We start from the raw sequence: 12,492 nt of genomic DNA on the forward strand, positions 1-12,492 counted from the left end.
ATTTCATTTCCTGGACCCTACCAATGCATTGCCACACATTGCCAGCCCTCTCTCTCTTTTTCCCCGTGACATGTCCTGCTTTACCTCTTTCACACCGGGTAATTGGTGCAGAATTCAGGGGTGGGCTCATAGGTATAAAGTACTACAGCCAAACCTACACGTTCAACACATGCGCACCAAACCAAGGGATTACCGCAGCACCAACTGATCCTGATGAGATCAAAGCGGCCTGCAGAGAAGAAGGTGAGGTGGAAGGGGGGTGTCTGTGTGTGCAGGCAAAGGGAGGAGGTTTACTTAGTATTAACACGGTCAACAAGAAAACAATAAATATAATTAGATTTTAAAAACTGAAATACACAAACCCTAATTTACTCAAGAAAAGGTGTAAGAGAATTACTTTTGATGTTTTTTTTTTAAAAATAAAGCAGAAGTAGTGTGATTGTAAATAGAAGCTTTCGCCTATGCAAGAACTCAAAATTATTCCAACTGATTTTTTTTAATCTAATATTCTCGGCTATGAACTTTATTTAATTCAGTTTTATTATTGAATTAAAATATGGAAAATTCCTTTTTTTTTTTTTGTCTGAAAAAAATATTAAAATGTGTAATGGCATTGTTTAGTAATATAATACAGCACTATTTATAACACTGTTAAAAAACTGTTTAAAAATAATACAAATATATTCCAATGTGAAATAGAAATATTTGGCATCTAGAATATTGTATGAAGCTATTTAAAAACAAAGTAGTAAAATGTGGAATGATAATACTGTATTAAAAATGATGAAAATGTCCTAAAATGTGTGATTGCAATATTTAGTAATTATATTCATAAGATGTTTTATTTAAAAATTATTATATTATATTTATATTTATATTTATAATATATAAATAAAAAAATGTAGTGAAATGTGCAATGATATCATTTAGTAATATAATGTATCAATGTTTATAATACTGTAATAAAAAACATTTTTAAAAATTTAGAAAATAGTGAATTGTGTAATGACATCATTTAGTAATAGAATTTAGTCATGTTTATAATACTGTATTAAAAATGTATTAAAATGTGTAATTGCAATATTTAGTAATAATATTCATAATCATTTAACAATATATTATATACATTTTTATAACACTATTTTAAAGTACAGCATCTATGAAACTTTGAATATACAATTTTTTTAGCTAAAAGTAGCGACTACTTTTAAGTAACATTTTAATCAAGATTATATTCCCCGGAGCAGCCCTGGAAATGAACTCTGAACCTTTAAACTAGTGGTATGAATCCCTGACTTCAGTGGATTTGAACCAGCAGCCCAGAAAGCTCCAGAAGATACTCACACGGCGAGTGGTTGGGGGTATGGATGTCAATGTACTCAATGAAGTCTGAGAGGAATTGTGTGTTGTTGTCACTCTGAGCTTTCAGGTCTGTGCAGTAATCTCTAAAACATGGAAAAGGAACATTTCTCAGAATCATTTAGCAGAAATAAAGTAATAAGTACGATCGGAACAACATGAAGGTGAGTAAATGATCACACTATTTTTGGGTGAACAATCCCTTTAAGAAACTGACCTGGGTGCTATTAAAGTATATCCATACTCTTCAAATCTGTCCGCATGCAGGCTTTCAAAAACTGAAAGAAAATATGAAAATATCAGAAATCAGCAAGATCAAAGAGCATTTCAAATAAGTTCTGTCATTACAGAGCGGAAAATAATACAATACAGATATATACAGAATAAAAACAGACCCCAAAACATATAGGTACATTCAAAATGACCTGACAGTGAAACACAACTCTACAGACAGCAGGCTGCTGCACAACAGCTTGTGAAAATATGTCTCTGAGCTTCTGTCTAGTAATGCGGTTATCTGCTGTGACACCCTGCTGTTTAGGCACACGACCTCACATACGGGTGGCCCAGACCGAGAAAGATCTATTATCTCAAAATATAATAATAACAATTAAATTAAATAAGAAAAATTCAGAGCAAAGTTGAGGTCAAGAAATATGAAAGATTCTGCACTGTAACAATGTATTCTTAAATAAATAAATGTCTGTTTCAAATTCATCACATTCTCCCACATATATTCTGCTACATAGTTATGCATGTGGGTTTGTTTGCGAGTATGTTTGTTCTTTGTGAAACCAGATGACGGACTCAAACATGTGAGAGGTCAGATGTCACATCCAGGTTCAAACATGAAGGAAAAGACAAAAGGAGAGAAAAACAGTACTTGCCAGCTTCTTCTGAAGGGTCAAATGCCGCAAAGAGTGAAAGGAGGGAGCAATTTACAGAGGAAAGGAGGCAAAGAGAGGCAGAGAAACAGGGTAAAACCACAGGGGTCAAAGGTCACCAATATTTTATTCACAGAACAAGCCTTGAATAAAAATATTGCATTCTCATCTAAGGTTGTCTGCTGGTTGTAAATTGAAAGACAAGCAACGTTAATGAATTATGCATTCACACGAGCCAAAAAAACATGACAGAAGAAGGAGGGGAAAATTTCATGCAGAAAATAATTAGAAGTGACTTTCTTCAAAATGAACGTCACTTGGTTTGATATTTTGTTAATGCAATGGCATCCAGACATTTTTAAATGTGGCCAAACTGTCCAAATGCATTTTGAGGCCGCTGCCTTTTCACTTGATTTACATTTAACTCAATCTCTGTGATGGTGTCAGGTTGAAAAAAGACAAAAAAAGTGGTAAATTATGGTTTTAAAGGATGTAAAATATAGTTTAGCAGAAGGACAAGCCAAGATCTGGTGGCAGATGAGCGATTAGTACAGACTGTTATTGCGGAACAGCCTTGAAGTTACACTGTCCCGTTAAAGTTAAAAAGGGACACACACATACCACATCCGCACCTGGACATAAACACGTGGACCCAACACACACACACACACAGAGGACATGCCTTCTAAAGAGCGAGGCCTGTATTTTGTTAAACCGGCCCTTTTTACGAGGCTTTGAAAGCATCCAGATGATTCAGAGAGCGAAGGGGCGGAGATAAAAGCACAAAGAGTCACACTCATGTCCTCTGTGGTTTCACCTTCCAGACCTTCAGGAAAACATCTACTAAACATCTCCTGATGCTCTCACACATACACACACATTCAGACTTGGTCCCGGTCAGTAAATGTGATAGTCACACTTCATGACACTCATAACGTTGACAAACACACTGAAGTTGCAAAGAGAGAACACATCTAAACTGATTTACTCAGCTGGGAAACATTTACACATGCAAAGCACACATAGAAGAGTGAACGAATGTGTGTGTGTGTGTGTGCATTATTTTTTTATGGTGGCTGCGATTTAGATACTGTAAGTGTAGAGCAGGTGCTAGTAGTAGAGATAGGCCGATAAGGAAAAATCACGATAAGAATCTAAGTTCTTAGAAATGTCTCTTTGTAGAAATGTTGGTTTCATATGGTTTTGAAAAGCTAGAGTATACCATTTTTTAACAGTTTAAAGTTTAAATTTAATGACTTCAAAAATGTCAAGTGGTGTAACCATCAAGTAAAAAGTAAAAACATATTTTCCTTACACCCCGAATCTGTGTACACTTTATATTAGTATTTTAAATAACCATCTTTAGATTTACACTAATATCAAGAACTGTTATTCATCAGTTTGATTCTTTTTTAAGTTGCACCACATGACATTTTACTTAAACTCACATAAATATAATATAAATATATATGTAAATATTTTAATATATATGTTGCACCACATGACATTTTACTTGAACTCACCCTGCCATTTAAAAAAACCCATAAAATTATCAGATATTTTAAGAAACTTATTGATTCTAACACATTGTCATGAGGGTCTTCATAGGTATTTATATAATTTCCGATTATGAATCTTCACATGAATCATTAAATGACTTTGATTTAGACAAACATTTTTCAGATATTTATAATATTTAAGGAAAATTGCTCCAATGGTTTATTTATAAGAAATAACAGTAACAGTAAAAAACTAAATTTCAAATAATTGTATAAGGTTTTCTTTTTAAGAATGTCTTTCTATATATTATAGTATCAGAAAAATGTTATTACTTTGATATTCTTGACTTAATATCCCTATAAACATTAAAATGTATTTTAATTCATCATTTTTGTAGCAGTTTGTTGCATTTTAATGTATGTTTGAATAAATTAATATATCCTAAAATTATAGATCCTAAAATTCATATTAATTTAACATTTGAAAAAAGAAGTACATACTGCCAATAAAATGGTTTAAATGAAGTCTTTACTGACAGTAAGCAGCTCAATAAATTTGAATGGTAATTCCATCTGAGCCAGTATATCACAAAACAACAATATCGGCCGATCTCTAGTGAGTATCACTGAACACTATGAAGGAAATACAGAAGGAAAATACTTGCCGGGATTTTCTGAGACATTCCAAGCTGTAGACAGACAGGGAAAAGAGGAAAGGGAGAGAGATGGAGAGAAAAACAGAGAATGAAAAGGTTTTGGGGAAAGCAAGATATAGGAAAGAACATGAGGGATTTCACAATATTTTATTCAACCCCAGAAGCTTTGAATAAGAATATTGTACAGGAACTGTGAGGGCTCTCCTGAAGAGAGGGGCATTTGAGATTCCCTTTCCTCTCCCAAAAGCCACATGAGAGAGGACGAGAGGGTAAACATGGGCACAGAGGTGCATCTGGAAGAAAAACCTGGGCTAATGTGCACAAGGTGAAACCCTTTTGCTGTTAAAGGAGTCGTCGCCCCGTCTGGCGCACGCTCATGGAGACAAACCACAACTAAGGAACCACTCTGTTACATCTCCAGAGGAGGTGAGGGTGTCAAAAAGAGATGTGAAATGGACAGAGGCTGTAGGGGACTCTCTGGATAAAAACCAGGAGCTCATGCTACGGCTTCTGGCCTCTAAGGCCAAGAGACTGTCATTCCAATCTCTTTGATAAAGGTGCGAGAATGTGAGTTATGGTACTTACATTTGGCCTGAGTGATGGTGTCTACTATAGTGGCCTTGATGTAGCTGACACTGTAATCAGGTAGAACTAAAGCAAGACTACAGAGAGAAGACACAATAAATAAATGAGGATGAAAAGCAGTAGACTTCCTGACATTATTATAATTCCGAAATGAACGTCCTGTGAAATTAAAATTGGATTTTTGTAGCTTTTTGTCCATGCAGGTTGCAATTTATAGATTCCAACTCAAACTGGTAAGAGATTTTAAACTCTAACATAAATTACTCTATTTCACTTCACTGTATCTTTTACGGAAGAAGTATAATGTAAAATTTCTGTTCAACATGACTTTGAACAGTGCCCCCTACACTCTTAAAAATAAAGGTGCTTCACCATGCCATAGAAGAACCTTTTTGTCTAAATGGTTCCATAAAGAACCTTTAACATCTGAAGAACCTTTCTGTTTCACAAAAGGTTCTTTGTGGCGAATGAAGGTTCTTCGGATTACAAAAATGCAAGAAAGAGATGGTTCTTTAAAGAACCTTTGACTGAATGGTTCTTTGTGGAACCAAAAATGGTTCTTCTATGGCATCGCTTGAAGAACCTTTTGAAGCACCTTTATTTTTAAGAGTGTAGTTGCAATATTTAAAAAAAACATTCATATGTTCACTTGTACCACACAGAACCAAACACACCTTCACAACATAAAAACATGAAACATGAAACAAAAACAAAACAAGAAGAAAACAAAGCAAAGCAAAAAAATAAATAAATAAATAAAAACAAGACAAAAACAACTCATAAAATAAAATAAATAAAATAAAAGTAGCAAGAAGACAACAAAACAAGACATAAGACAAAAACAAAACATTTCTCAGACCTGTAGTCTGTGTCATGGACTGGACCCCAAGTGTAGGCTCTGATGCCTCTGTCTATGTAACGCTGCAATAAGAATAAAATAACACTTAGTGCTTTAATGAACTATTGATCTGTGTTTTACTTCTGAATAACTATTGTATAGCCCAGTGGTTCTCAACCGGTGGGTTGCGACCCAAAAACATTTAAAAGAGGGGAGAAAATGTTTGTGTGTGTGTGTGTGTGTGAGTGTGTGTGTGGCTAATCCAACTGTGTACAGTTTTAGTGTAATTTCATCTGTGATTTGTTCTCTTCCTGTTTTCCAATCTATGCTTGAATTGTGATGTCTTAAAATGTATTCATTTATTTAAGAGTGAGCCAAATAGATGGTTGGCCTTTATTTTTATTTTTTATGTCAAAGGATGTGTGTCTAATCCAACTCTGCACCATTTTAGTGCAATTTCATCTGTCATTTGTTATAAGAAACATATGATATATTAATATGGCTTAATAAGATAAACATGGTTTCTACCATCCAGAATGTGTTTTGTGCAGTAAAATTTTACCAGAGATATTTAGGAAATGATAATAAAATTCAATGAATATGTTTTAACATTTAAAGGCCATTTTTGTTTGCTTTTGTACAATGTTTTAAAAATGTAAAAATGTTTTATGTTGTTCCATTTGACCTCTAATAAAAAATTTAAAAAAGGTTCTGAAGCAAAACCAGCTGAGAAGCACTTCCTCTTTAAATCATGCATGATTACCTCATCTTGAGACTTCATAAGTGTTTGGAATCTCTTTTGATCCTTCTGACCCTCTATCATACTACTTCTGATCTACAGACAGACAGAAGTCAGACAGACAGACAGGTGGGTTGCTTTCAACTAAAAGAAGAGATTTACTACTGCAATCTAATATCCCCTTAGTCACTCTCAAGTGAGAAAATGAGTCATTTGGGTTGTGAAGTGAGAAAATTATATTTTTATAGCCAACATATTGTTATGAAATCACACAGGACTGAGAATCAACTTTGCTGTTTGTTGCTGCTTCGATAATCACTTTGTTATGACTTGAACTTCTGTACAACAGAGCACAAGTAACGTTACAAAATCAAATCACACCAGCCTGTATTCATTTTAACACAAGAAAGCTTGAATCTGAAAGCTGATTTCATATTTTTGAACTTAATGGGATATAAGATTATTTTGAAAAAGGGTTTTTGTCCATTAAATGAAAGTCAGTTGGGTCCAGCGTTGTTTTGGACCCCATTTACTTTCATTGTATTGACAAATTAGTTTTCGGCATAAGAAAGAACATCATAAAAGTTTGTTCTCACCTCCACCTTCACTTCATCCTCTAGTTCTGCATCCAAGAGGTCCAATGTCACGGGTTCTTGAGACTTGAGATCCTTCAGGCAAACAACAACAACTTTCAAAGTAATACCATAAATCAATACTGGACAGCATATTTGTGTCCAGTATATTTACAAATGAGTCACTTTTTCCTTGAAGAAGTGCCCAATGAGGAACTGTTTCTCAGCATACCTACTTTGTTCCACACAAAGTGTTCACTAATCCCATGGATCACTGACTAAACATTTACTAGTTGTCATGCATGTGTTTTGAATAAATGCTCTTTGTGAACTAAACAGAACGATTGTGTTTGGATTGCACAAATGCTATTTATTACAACGGACAGATGACCTCTGCACATGTGGGTGGCCAGAGTTATTTTATCATAACCTGTAGGGAAGGTCCTTCAGCCGTGCATAACTAATCATACACATGGTTATGGGCAGCTAATTTTAACAACCGAGAGAAAGAAACATACAGCGATGGCATGAGTGAGAGTCATACCTTTGGCTGAAGGTTGGGATGAAGTAGCACGTAGCCATTGGGGTCGATGGCGAAGTAATATCCATTTGGTCCGAGCTTTATGGAACAAAAGACAATGGGGATTATTATTCTGTAACATTTGATAGGGTGTTTTTGCTACTGTACCTTTAAGACTGCTACATGCAAATGAGGTTTGTTGTTATTGGCTAACCTTTTTGCATGTGAACTGTTTATAAACACTCCCACCAGGCTGGCACAAGTAGTTCATCATAAGTTTAAGCTTGGACGATTCATTTTTGCTGCTTAGTATGCACAGACAGAAGACAAAACAAACAAACAAACAAATCCTATTCTTGAGAAATATTGTTGCCTAGTTAAAGTAAAACTATTAAAATATATATTAAAAATAAAATATAGTGCCTTCAATTCCTGTTTTCCAATCTATATTTAAATCTTGATTAATTAAAATGTATTTATCTATGCATTTATTTAAGAGGGAGTCAAATGCATTATTTGCAAATTCGTATAATAATTAATTTGCCTTTTAGGTAATTTTATGTACAGCTTTGTTCAACCCAAAGAAAGAAAGAAAAAAATAAGTATACGGCCTATCAGACAATTTAAGAGAATTACTAAATTTTAGTTGATATTGGATATTAACACTGTTCAATGTAGTTTTAAAGCAAATCTCAAAATGAATATTAATATTATAATATTATATTATAACATTGTATGTTATGTATATTATGTTTTGATGCTTAAATTCACTTTTAGCATTAAATCACAATTGAATTTAGTTTTAGTTATTATTTTTGTATTAGTATTTTATATTATTATTAGTTAGTATTTTACTATTTTTATTTTAGTTTTATTGAAATAATTAAATAAATAAAAAAAATTGTTAATTGAACAATGTGATAATAATTGTTGGCTTATAAGTATCAAACAAAATGTAAATATCAGTGCAACCTTAAAACATACAAAGGACTTTATAAAACTTTATTATATAAAATGTGTATCAAACTCATGCAAACTAATCAAATCTATAAAAGTACTGTACATTAATCATGTGAACTCAAAAAAGGTCAAAATCAGACACAAAAAGTTTTCCTTGCTTTCATTGAGTATGTTTGCTATAGTAAGCCTATATTTAATATTTAACTTATGGTTTAACATAAAATTACCCCTTGGTAATTTATTTGGCACTGAAAGCAAAAAGAAAAAAATAACAAGATTGACTAAACACAAAGAATGCAGCAGCACTGGTAACATGACCCGGCTGCTACAGGTCAATGCAACGCTTGTGCAAGCTCTTCAATGTTGCAAACTCTCATATGTCGTAAATTAAGAAGTGCAGATCGCACCCACACGCTCTCACGCCTTACAGTGTAATGTGGAGTCAGTCTCTTGATGTCATCCAGAGACACGTCTATGGCCATCACCCCCAAAATCAGCTGGCTCTGGGCCTGCAACTGATAACAAGGACATTAAAACAGATCGTGTTCCACTTCAGTTCATCTGATTCACAAGACATCAATTCACTGACTTCACCTTATTCTTGTCTTGACTCTTCCTGGTGCTGGTCTTATTGAACACTGGCAGAGTGCCTGTAATCACAAGGCCCAATTCCTGCAACACAAATACAAACACAACAGCCATTCAATACTTCAGAATCAGCCTAATATCAGCCAGATATATCGAACATTAGACGTACTAGAGCGTCCACATAAACGTTGGTCCACTGTACGCTCTTTGCTTTCTTGTATTCTTTCACCATGGGTCTACCCAACACATCCAGGTACTCCTGCAGGGAAAGGATGCTGGTTACTATCATATATGATGCTGGACAACAGTCACATTTATGTCATTTACCTGGGTGTTGATCCTGATGGCTCCAATCGAGGGGATCTCATAATAATAACCTGCAGGAAACATTCAAATCTTAATACATGCTAATATATTGTAAGTCTACCAAATTTCTCAGCATTAAATTTCAGTGTTTCACCTTTGTTATTGCAAGCCATCCATTGAATTGGTGTCTTATCATAGTTATGCTGGCCCACAGAAAAGGTGAAGATTCGAACCTGACAGAAGAGAGAAACAAAAGATACATGATTATGTGTTTGTATGTGCAGTGCTTTTCAAAGTTTTTTTTATGTTTTTAATGGAGTCTCTAATGCTCAACATGGCTGTATTTATTTGATAAAAAAATACACAAAAAATGTAATTTTGTGAAATATCATTGCGATTTAAAATAGTAGTTTTCTATTTTAATATATTTTCAAATATAATTTATTCCTGAGACGCAAAGCTGAATTTTCAGCATCACTACTTTTTACTATTATTGGTAAAAAGATATTTAATTAAATATGATATTACATTTACATTTAGTCATTTAGCAGATGCTTTTATCCAAAGCGACAATATAAATAGAATAGAGAGTGCTAGTGTTACAGATAAAATTAAATATGATATAAATATGGTATAATGTTTTTGAAAGATGTGATTTCTCACTGCTCACCACAGCTGCAAGGCTCTTTTTTTTATCAAAACACAGTACAAACACTAATACTGTGTAATATTATTACAATTGAATATGTAATTTATTCCATGATCATTCGTAAATCATTCTAACATGCTCATTTGGTCCTCAGGAAACATTTCGTATCATTATCTATGTTGAAAACATGCATGTATATAATAATGCTTATTATAAGGCATAATATTGTTTTTGGTAAGCGTGACACATTGTTTTCCAGGATTCAGAAGAAATTTAAATTCAAAAGAACAGCATTTATTTGAAACAGAAATCTTTCTTTCATAACATCATACATGTTTTAGTCACTTTTGATCACTTTAATAAATTCATTCTGAATTAAAAGTATTATTTTCTTCTGTGTGTGTGTGTGTGTGTGTGTGTCCATGTGGTTCATCACCTTCTTTTCACTGTTGTACTCTTCAAAGATCTCTGAAGCTCTGTCCTCCCCTCCATCAGTGAACAGCATGATGATCTTATTACAGTTTGCTCTTGAAACATTCATCTATAAAAGGAACAAATAATTTTAAAAGTGCAAAGATTTTGGCCAGCATTAATATATACATACATATATATACATACATATATATATATATATATATATAACTTGTCTTGAAGATGTACAATAAACCACTGATGCCACTAGCTATAATATTCACTGCTGCCACAAGATGGCGCAATAAACTTAAAACTTACCTTTAAACAGATTTGATCTCAATATATACAATACACATATAACTTATAGAAAAAAAGTCCATCACAGAAAAATAATTTCAAAACCAAAAAAGCTGTTGCGTAGGTAAATATTTTGAGGGGTAAATAATGAGTGATATTATGGCCACATTATGTTTTTTGGCTTCTTATTTAAGCTACATTAGATATTCTTACTGAGGAGAGCTGGTAAAAAGCCTCCTTGAAGCCGATTTTATAGTCAGTGGTGCCATTCGCTGTGATCTTCTGGACTGCCTCCTTCAGAATCTTCTTATTACGGACATTTGCTTGGACCAGGTTTTCAAAGCAGGCGACCGACTTGGCCGAATTGTTGAACTGAAACAATATAAAAGCATCATAGTTAGTTATTCGTAAAAATCTGTTTAAGACTGTGAGGTGCAGCTTGCATACATGCAAAGATTGTTATGAAATCATTTCGATTCAAGGCTTTATTCGGGTCCTCTATATAAGTCCCATGGCTCAGTGCCAGCAATACACTTAGAGCACTGCTGGCTAATTTCATTAACGCCAAGCTAACGTCACACAGCTGGAGTCAGGCCATAAAATACAAGCGTGAAGTTATTAAAGAAATGGAGGAAGAAAGTTAATTGAAAATGTACAAAACAACTCACTCACTTAAAAACAGAATACAGAGTTTGTGATTTTTATTCCTGTCAGTAGTCTCATGAAGAAAATGAAATAAACGATGCATTTCATAAATTAATTGCACAGCGTCTAGAGCAGAGGATGAAGAGGATGCAAAAAAAATTAAAAATTACAACAACTATGATGTTATGGATGCTTGGAGGCTCCATGTCTCTGTTTCCCTCCAATTTTCTATTCCTACTCAGCAGGAATCCAGATTTTTTTGAGGAGTTCATCATTTAAACACACTCTCAGCAGCACACATATCTCCTGTAGACTCACAGAGACAATGTTGACGTAATCATCATCTGAGAGAGTCTCCAACATCTCGCTGACGGAAGTGCGAATGAGCTTCAGTGTCAGACCCGACACACTTCCACTCCTACAGAGAATAACATAGTTAGAACACAGTTTGAACATGTTACTACTGTACATAATCACTACAATTTGCTACAAAAGATTAGGATTATTTATTATTTTTTGCAGGAAAAAGTATCTTAATAAAAAACAAATCCAAAAGATAGACATCCAACTGAAAACAACTTAATTTGAAATAAAACAAAACAAAACAAAATAAAATAAAGAGAGAGAGAGAGACACCTTAAGGGAAAAAAAGCTGGAAAAAAAACAACTATACAAAATAATTATGTCTATGATTGATATAACAGATATTTAAAATAAAATAATATATAATATAAAATATTATGGACAGCCCAAAGAGCTGAAGGGGGGGGGGGGGGTTTCTAAATTTTATTAATTTATTAATTAAAAAATAAAGAGAGAGAGAGAGACACCTTATAGTTATGGACAGCCCAACGAGCTGAAGGGAATCCAAAAAAAAAAAAAATCCAAAATATAGATATCTAACTAAAAATATAATATAATATAATATAATATAATATAATATAATATAATATAATATAATATAATATAATATAATATAAT

General features: G+C 33.5%; 2 protein-coding genes across 2 annotated transcripts in view; both read right to left on the reverse strand.

Moving 5' to 3' along the window:
* Positions 1-11,148, reverse strand: part of LOC107590440 (voltage-dependent calcium channel subunit alpha-2/delta-1-like) — a 23,189-nt gene extending 12,041 nt beyond the window's left edge. Inside the window, exons 1-16 of the mRNA XM_016279186.1 lie at positions 11,080-11,148; positions 10,592-10,696; positions 9,661-9,739; positions 9,528-9,577; positions 9,370-9,459; positions 9,207-9,284; positions 9,041-9,121; positions 7,677-7,751; positions 7,157-7,228; positions 6,585-6,656; positions 5,843-5,904; positions 4,984-5,060; positions 4,408-4,431; positions 2,247-2,255; positions 1,577-1,637; positions 1,345-1,445 (exon numbers count right to left, since the gene is read on the reverse strand). Coding sequence (XP_016134672.1) covers positions 1,345-1,445; positions 1,577-1,637; positions 2,247-2,255; positions 4,408-4,431; positions 4,984-5,060; positions 5,843-5,904; positions 6,585-6,656; positions 7,157-7,228; positions 7,677-7,751; positions 9,041-9,121; positions 9,207-9,284; positions 9,370-9,459; positions 9,528-9,577; positions 9,661-9,739; positions 10,592-10,696 — 1,036 coding nt within the window. The 5' untranslated portion in view covers positions 11,080-11,148. The remainder of the gene's footprint in view (positions 1-1,344; positions 1,446-1,576; positions 1,638-2,246; positions 2,256-4,407; positions 4,432-4,983; positions 5,061-5,842; positions 5,905-6,584; positions 6,657-7,156; positions 7,229-7,676; positions 7,752-9,040; positions 9,122-9,206; positions 9,285-9,369; positions 9,460-9,527; positions 9,578-9,660; positions 9,740-10,591; positions 10,697-11,079) is intronic.
* LOC107591055 (voltage-dependent calcium channel subunit alpha-2/delta-1-like) overlaps positions 11,056-12,492 on the reverse strand; it is a 13,189-nt gene continuing 11,752 nt past the window's right edge. Inside the window, exons 6-7 of the mRNA XM_016280062.1 lie at positions 11,830-11,929; positions 11,056-11,238 (exon numbers count right to left, since the gene is read on the reverse strand). Coding sequence (XP_016135548.1) covers positions 11,056-11,238; positions 11,830-11,929 — 283 coding nt within the window. The remainder of the gene's footprint in view (positions 11,239-11,829; positions 11,930-12,492) is intronic.

Source organism: Sinocyclocheilus grahami, unplaced genomic scaffold (genome assembly GCF_001515645.1).
Source record: "Sinocyclocheilus grahami isolate Dianchi unplaced genomic scaffold, SAMN03320097.WGS_v1.1 scaffold8.1, whole genome shotgun sequence".
NCBI lineage: Eukaryota > Metazoa > Chordata > Actinopteri > Cypriniformes > Cyprinidae > Sinocyclocheilus > Sinocyclocheilus grahami.